Source organism: Cryptomeria japonica, chromosome 1 (assembly GCF_030272615.1).
Source record: "Cryptomeria japonica chromosome 1, Sugi_1.0, whole genome shotgun sequence".
Taxonomy (NCBI): domain Eukaryota; kingdom Viridiplantae; phylum Streptophyta; class Pinopsida; order Cupressales; family Cupressaceae; genus Cryptomeria; species Cryptomeria japonica.
Window position 1 is genome coordinate 537,905,271 of NC_081405.1, and position 8,664 is coordinate 537,913,934.

The 8,664-nt window shown below is 34.6% G+C and overlaps 1 protein-coding gene across 1 annotated transcript; it reads right to left on the reverse strand.

The window, feature by feature from the left end:
• Positions 1–3,013: 3,013 nt before the first annotated feature.
• LOC131858041 (uncharacterized) lies at positions 3,014–8,251 on the reverse strand. Its single transcript, XM_059210904.1, has 3 exons — positions 7,898–8,251; positions 3,682–3,902; positions 3,014–3,580 (listed from the first exon to the last, which is right to left on the reverse strand). The coding sequence occupies exons 1-3, from the start codon at positions 8,249–8,251 to the stop codon at positions 3,322–3,324; spliced, it is 834 nt and encodes a 277-aa protein (XP_059066887.1). The 3' UTR covers positions 3,014–3,321.
• Positions 8,252–8,664: the final 413 nt, after the last annotated feature.

Genomic DNA, 8,664 nt, shown 5'->3' on the forward strand with positions numbered 1-8,664 from the left:
AGGGTCATGTTCTTTTCATATACATTTTGTGAGGAGTCTAGGGTTTGTAATCTACATGAGCTACCATTTTCATATAGGATGATGATGCTCTTTGTGTTGATATGTATTTACCATTTTATGATTCCATTGTGTATTGTGATTCATTGCATGTTGAAGTTGAGCTTTATGGGGGTAGTTTTTTACCATCTAATGTTATCTAGCTGTTTATAATGACTCATTACTTTTAGTACATTATATTACTGCCTAGATTAGCCAGTCCCATTTGTAATGTGGTTTATTCCTCCCCCCTTTCTTTATTCTTTGGCCTTGTTATTCTCACCATAGATAACAAATCTAATATGTTTCTTGATAGGTATCCCTTGGTCAAATTTTGAATAGGTGTTGTCCCCTTCAACCCCCATATGCCTATCAATGTGTTAGCAATTGCAAAAATCTAAGAAAATTCTAAAAGTGTGGATTCTTTTAGGCCATTTCCCTTTTTTTATTAGTATCGTAGGCTTTTGGGGTTTCCCTTACCTAGATATCATTTGTTTGTCCCCCTAGAACCTTGATCCTTTATGTTAAGTCATTTATTGCATTATATATTTGTGCCTTTGCTTCCTTGAATACCTATTACCATTTCCTTAGCTCCCTAATCTTTGAACTTTGATTTTCATGTCCTTGCCTTAAGTTTCCTATTGCACCATAGTTTTGGAGTTTCCCTTCTCTAAGTACCATTTCCAAGGTCCCCTTGATCTTAAAAACCTCGATTCCTTTCACTTTTCCTTTAAAGTTAGTCTTCTGGGCTTACCCTTATTTGGATACCTATAAGGCCTTACCCTTGATGCTCCATTCCTTCCTTTCTCCATCCCTCAAACCTTTCACCCCTTTCAGGTAACTATGAAGTTCATGTGAACCCAAAAACTGTGGCACTCACTCATGGTCCCCCAAGAGCTAATAACTCTAAAGGAACCCCAAACCTTAGCACCAATTCCTCAATGCCAAGTCCTCCATAATCACTACCTCCTTTTGATTTCAACCATCCCTCTTTTCAAGCACACATTATGAGGTATCTCTAACCCTCAATCCATAAAATTTTGATACTCCCACTACTTGCCCATTCCATTCCTCCAAGCCTTTGAAACACTATTCCACCCACCTCCATGGCCCGCCCATCACTCCATTGATGCTAGATTTAACCTTGCAACTACCAAGCCATTCCTTCTTATTCGAGATACATTTATTTGACTTGATGGATGCAAATTCCCATATATATTTGATCAAAGATTATATGGGTGACCATGTCACCATAAATGTGGCTATTGGGGTTCTCTGCCATCCATTTTGAATGTTCCATGGAATTACACGCTTCTTACACGTGACACCCACAATCTGGTCGATTCCCACATGTTCTAACTATAGATTCTACACCCTTTGAAAATTAGTAGGAGCAACTAGACATCGAAAACAAAAAGTATATATGCTAGTATGTTACTCATACAAGTGGCTAGTTGTTGAACCTTTTTTTTTGGATTGTTAAGGTTTTCAACATATTCTAGGGCTTCAAATGATGCATGTCTAAGTAAAAAAATAAAGAAATCCATCAAATAAAGAGTAGGAAGGGTCTTCAATGCACATGTCCAAGTCCATGTTTTGGTAGTTTGTAATGATTTAAGGGAATGCATAATTGCAACCATGTAGTTTCTCTCACCACTTTTGTTTATGCAATTGGATTAGTGGTAAGACGAAGATTGACAACTTCTAATGCATTACAAATGCTTTGTAATGGTATTTCCTATGTTGTATGTGGGTTATTGTAGTTTCAAGATGGATTATTAAGTATATCCATTCCATGGAATATTGTATTCAATCATTGTGGAAATAAAATCTACTTCTATTAATATTTTATATGATGACATTTACTTCTTCTTTGTTATTTATGGTATTATTACCTAATAGAATAAGCATTGGTCCACATTGGCGAAGGGTCAATCATCCATCATTTGATCACCTCCATATTGGTTAGCTATAAGGGTAGATTGGGAGTAAAGTAGGATATGTATGTTGTCCACGATTCAATGTTACAAATTAATGACTATATTAAGCAAAACCCAAATTGTTAAATTATTGAAGAATTGTGTATTTTATGTCTACACCTATATATGTAATGTCAAATGAAATCATTTTAGGGGATTATAATACTACTACGTCTTTAGGTGCATGAGCCAGATTTTATCAGCTATAATATCTAGGTCTTATGCAACTATTTGATCTTGACTTAGTGACAGTTATAAGAATCAAATGTACATTTGAGTATATCTTAAAAGAATCTTATGAAAATAATGATGTGAGCCAAACATGGAAAAGAACACTAGATTCCAATTCTACAATTGAATGATGTATGGAGGAGGTATATTAAGGAGAATTTACTTGTAAGAAAACACTAGACTCCAATTTGAAAAAATGAAAGTTTAAACTTGAATAAATTATTTGTAAATATGATAATTTAAAAAGTTATAATTCAAAAGAAAATACGGAAAAGTATAAAAATTGATGAGTAGCACAAAGATTATTTTATTTTTTTTCATCTTATTGCACTACTTTCCTATTTATTGGGCTACTTTATTTTTTATAACTTTAAATTTAAAAAATAAAAAATAAGAGATAAGAAATGGTAAGATTATTTTGCTGAAACTTTTGCACCTCTTACATTTAACAAGGTTTGATCTTTAAGAAGACAATCCATTGGTTGGATAGCACTCTCCTGTTTATATTATCTAAAATTTTGAGATGTACGCCATTGATAAACCCTTACCCCAAAGCAGTTAAGAAGGCCTTCGTCCCAGTCTGGAACAAAAAATGCAACACGAAACTGGTCGTAAACAGATTTGAATGCTACGTATTTAACTTTGCTCGGATTTCATTCACTGTTTCTAATTACTTCTGCATGGTAGGTATAAAACCCTTAAGCCTCTCGTTTCTGTTACATTTTCAGACAAAAACTACCGTCCACAATTAAAACCCTCGGATTTTGTCTAAGAAAATTATTTATGCCTGGAAATAGATTAGAGAGCTGAATAGATTGCGCAAGCAATAAAATGTAAATCAAGATAGTAAAACAGGAATAACCGAAATGATTGAAAAACCATTGTTTTGATATTAAGAGATACAATTCAAGCCAGTAGATTTTTCCCCCATAATGCGAAAATCCTGCAAAATATTTGTATAAATTCGATAAAATCAGATAATACGAAAGATCGGCATGAAAGAAAAGCGCAGGACCAAAAAGGAGTTCTCATCGTAAACAGAACTCGGCCCCTCATATTCTGAAGAAAAGCTCAATCATGGAGTAAAACAAGAAAAAAGTATTTCCTCTTTGTTGAAATTGCCGCTGATATTTGGGGGATTTTCATTCTTTTGTGAAAACGAGCCATTCGTGCTGCAGGCATCTGTGAGATTTGTAGAATTGCTGTGCTGTTGCTTGGAGCACATTTTTCTCGAGTAGCGACTTTTCGCATAATCCTCCGGAATGAAAACGTCAGTAGCAAGATGCATGCCCACACCAAGCCAAATATTTGACAGGCCAAAGGCTGTTTGATCTCTGTAATAAGACAGAAAAGAATGGCGGAGAGTATTAAGAAGACAAAGGAACAAGTGAATGCACAGCTGTTGGTAATCGGGAAAGAGAAAATGCATATATACTTGTAGTTATGAAGATTTTTTTTTGATGTGAAGAACAGGGGGCGATCCACAATATTTCCAATCTCCAGAAAGACGTTGAATGTTTTCAAGTCAGGCAAGCCGTCAAATGAAACCACTGGCGGCAAATGATATATAATTGTTTTTCTGAACACATTCCCGTCAATATTTACAGTATTCTCATTAAAGCCAGTCAAATATATGTACAGAACCGTCAATAAAAGCTAGAGCGAGTGTCAAACCTTCTGAGCTATAAGTATACTGTTATAACCAGTGATTTTCTTGACGTGCGTTGTAAGGCACGATTATACTTTTGAGGTCCACCATTGAATCAAGAAAATGACAATCCAAGAGCATATTTCAAAAAAAGTATGGGAATTAATAAAGTATGCTTCTGTCAAAATGAGTTAGGGCAATTTAAGTCACATCCAACCACTTAGACACAATTATAGGCTGTAGTTTCTGGTTCCAAAACAGACCTTTCCTACAGTGTGTTAGGACAGGTTAGTCAATCGCAGCCGTTAATTGCAAAATCGACGGTGTAAAACGTGCGACAAACATGCGTGTTAGTCAATCCGTATTAGTGGGCTGTGTAAAGGGTCAAAAGTGAATCGTGAATCAAGTCAGGTAGATCAAATCATTAATTTGAAAAACGATTTTGTTTAAATAGTTAGATTTTTTTTTAATAGTTTATAATGAAAATTGATGTTTAAAAGTATATTTCTTTTTAAGAAAGATTCAATTTTTAATTTTTTTTTAAGTAGATTGTTTTTTTTTTCATACAAATATTATAGTTATGTATCTAATTGAATTCAATTTTATGTCAAAGAGATAATGGTTTATTTGATTACAAGACCATGTCTTGATATAGTCTTTGACTAAGTACACAACGTGCTATTATTACTTAAGGGTGTGGTTAGATTGTTAGAATTGATTTCTTATAGTGAATTCATATTTAGATTGGGTTTAAGTAACCATCTTGAAAGTGAAGCACGTCATTTTTCAACATGTGTCAAATAACATCTATCATATATGGATCAAACAAGATATATAGATATTTACACCTTTCATAACTTGCAAAGACAAAGTACCACACTCATCAAATTAAAGTTTAGTATGATTTAGTAACATTTTTAAATAATTTATAACAAATTCTTGAAGTGACAACATTTTAATCAAATTATATCAATAAACATGTCATATATATCCTTAACAAGTTGAGATGAAAATACACATTAATTCAAGAGTAACTAGCACCACATTGACCTAGATCAAAAGTACACTACTATTATTTACTTAGGTGATTACTGTAGATTATTTAATGAAAACATACATAATAGTGTAGGTTACAAACCATTTTCATTAGTATATTAGAAGAGGTTAATCTTTATGTTTTACATTCATTTTAAGAAAATAAAATTAAAAGAAGTTAAAACTTTCACTACATTTTTATGAATTTAATAGTTCAAACTACACACTTCTTCTTATAATCACATAAATACAAGCTCAAACTCAAAACAAGTTCCTTTTCTAACCTCTTCCTTCATATAGTTAAATAAATCTTCCATACTTAAAGTTAGGTTAGAATCAACCTTATAAGTTGATCAAATAAAAATCTAATAGCACATTTTTATCTTCTACATGATTTTATCCTTTAACCCGAGAATATTGCATCTCACTTTCATATTGATGATGTTCCATGTTCCATGAGAGAGTTATTTTCATGCCCATCTAGTTTATCCTTCTTCATGGAGACCTTGTTGGTGACTTTGCATCCATCCTTGTTGTTGCCTATCTAGTTTCTCCTTCTTCAAGCTTGTGGTGGATGATAATGTTGTAGTCCTACCTTCTAGCTATACATTTAGGGATGATGCTATATGTGATGATGAGGTTACACCTTCCATATCTTTTAATGACATTCTAGAGTCATGTGATATTACTTTTTATTATATTTCATAATACCTCTATTTCTATACACCTAGAGTCATGTTCTTTTCATATACATTTTGTGAGGAGTCTAGGGTTGGTAATCTACATGAGCTACCATTTTCATATAGGATGATGATGTTCTTTACAAAGTCTAGGGTTGGTAATCTACATGAGCTACCATTTTCATATAGGATGATGATGTTCTTTATGTTGATATGTATTTACCATTTTAAAATTCCATTGTGTATTGCGATTCATTGCATGTTGAAGTTGAGCTTTATGGGGATAGTTTTTTACCATCTAATGTTATCTAGTTGTTATAATGATTCATTACTTTTAGTACATTATATTGTTGCCTAGATTAGCCAGTCCCAAATTTACAATGTGGTTTATTCCTCCCCCCTTTCTTTCTTCTTTGGCCTTGTTATTCTCACCATAGATAGCAAATCTAACACGTTTCTTGATGGGTATCCCTTGGTCAAAGTTTGCATAGGTGTTGTCCCCTTCAGCCCCCATGTGCCTATCAATGTGTTAGCAATTGCAAAAATCTAAGAAAATTCTAAGTGTGGGATTCTTTTAAGCCATTTCCCTTTGTTTATTAGTATCTTAGGCTTTTGAGGTTTCCCTTACCTAGATATCATTTGTTTGTCCCCCTGGAACCTTGATCCTTTGTGTTAAGTCATTTATTGCATCATATATTTGTGCCTTTGCTTCCTTGAATACCATTTCCTTAGCCCCCTAATCTTTGAAATTTGAATTCCATGTCATTGCCTTAAGTTTCCTATTGCACCATAGTTTTGGAGTTCCCCTTCTCTAAGTACCATTTCCAAGGTCCCCTTGATCTTAAAAACCTCAACTCCTTTCACTTTCCCTTCAAAGTTAGTCTCTTGGGCTTACCCTTATTTGGGTACTTATAAGGCCTTACCCTTGGTACTCAATTCCTTCCTTTCTCCATCTCTCAAACCTTTCACTCCTTTCCTAACTATGAAGTTCATGTGAACCCAAAAACTGTGGCACTCACTCATGGTCCCCTGAGAGCTAATAACTTTAAAGGAACCCCAAACCTTAGCACCAATTCCTCAATGCCAAGTCCTCCATAATCACCACCTCCTTTGATTTCAACCATCCCTCTTTCCAAGAACATGTTATGAGGTATCTCTAACCCTCAATCCATAAAATTTTGATGCTCCCACCAAATGCCCATTTCACTCCTCCAAGCCTTTGAAACACTATTCCACCCACTTATATGGCCCGTCATCACTCCATTAGTGCTAGATTTAACCTTACAACTACCAAGTCATTCCTTCTTATTTGAGATACATTTATTTGACTTGATGGATGCAAATTCCCATAGAGACCATGTTTTGGTAGTTTGTAATGATTTAAGGGAATGCATGATTGCAACCATGTAGTTTCTCTCACCACGTTTGTTTATGCAATTGTATTATGGGTCAGATGAAGATTGACAACTTCTAATGCATTACAAATGCTTTGTAATGGTTTTTCCTATGTTGTATGTTGATTATTGTAGTATCGAGATGGATTATTAAGTATATCCATCGCATGGAAAATAATATTTAATCATCATGGAAATAAAATCTACTTCTTTTGATATTTTATATGATGACATTTACTTCTTCTTTGTTATTTATGGTATTTATACATAATAGAATAAGCATTGGTCCACATTGGCAAAGGGTCAATCATCCATCATTTAATCACCTCCATATTGGTTAGCTATAAGGGTGGATTGGGAGTAAAGTAGGATATGTATGTTGTCCACGATTCAATGTTACAAATTAGGGAACTATCTTAAGCAAATCCCAAACTGTTAAATTACTGAAGAATTGTGTATTTTATGTCTACACCTATATATGTAATGTCAAATGAAATCATTTTAAGGGATTATAATACTACTACATTTTCAGGTGCATGAGCAAGATGTTTTTGATTAAGGCAAAAACAGGTTTTGAAGGGACCCAAAATCCTTTAACAGTAGCAAAGCTCAGTGAAGTCTTAACAAGAAATTAAGCCACACAAAGAGCACAAAAACTGAAGAACCCCATAATAGAAATAAACCACGTTACATCAAAGGGGCAGAGACCAGATAGAGCAAAAAACATATACAAAAGAAAGCAAAGAGCACAAAACACAGAAAAGCCAACAAAGAACCAACACCAAAATAACAACCCTAGTCCAACAATTTCATGGACTGTTCCATCTCTTTTTCAATCATGATTATTGTGTTAGTGATCTTCTTGAGCTTTTGAAAGTCAAGAGGAGGTCCAACTTCCTTTCTCTTCAATGTATCTCTGGTCCTTTTGTTGGGTCCCGAAGAAGTATCATGTTCAATATTAGCTTCCACATCCACCACTTCCTTCAGCTGGAACTGCTCTTCAAAGCTGCTAATCATATTCTTAAAGATTTCCACAGTGGAACCAATCACTCCACGACTAGTTTTAACAACCATCTTGATGGATTCCTTGATCTTAGCATTTTCATTTTCCAGAGTGTCCATCATGGATTCATAGCCCTTCTTATAATTGTCAAAAGCCTCCATAGTAGTTTTAAGACATTCTTTGACATAAGCCGTATCCTTCTCAAACCTGGGGTTCATCTCATCCAACACCTGAGCTTTCTCCATCTGCTTGACTTAATCTTTGACAATTTCAAAACTGCCGCTGCTAGCTCTTTGTTTAAGTTGGATGTTCTTAATCGAGCATGCAAAAACCATTTAAAAATCTTAAAAGTATCCACAACCCCATTTTTGGCCAGAGAAAGAACATCATTTACAATCTCCTTATCAGAACAAAGCAAATGCAAGGAATGTTCAAGAGAGCTCGGAAAGGGCTAGCGTTTCTCAAGGTTCTGATTCAGGAAGGGACTCACTAGAGGGAGAGGGAGAAGGACTTTTATCCTGGCTGTGAAGATTGTCAACCGAAGCACCATCAAGGTTAGGATCAATCTGATGAACAGGGGGAGCCAAATTTGCAAGGGTTTTTAGATTTAGGGCTCTTAACAACACTAGCTTTCCCTTTATATTTAGGAGTGGCCGAA

Coding starts and splice junctions, on each gene's coding strand:
- LOC131858041 (XM_059210904.1), bottom strand. CDS start 8,251: ATGGAGAAAGCTCAGGTGTTGGATGAGATGAACCCCAGGTTTGAGAAG. Junction 3,903..7,897: donor ATACATTGAAGAGAAAGGAA/GTTGGACCTCCT, acceptor CACTCGCTCTAG/CTTTTATTGACGGTTCTGTA. Junction 3,581..3,681: donor AAAAATCTTCATAACTACAA/GTATATATGCAT, acceptor GTCTTATTACAG/AGATCAAACAGCCTTTGGCC.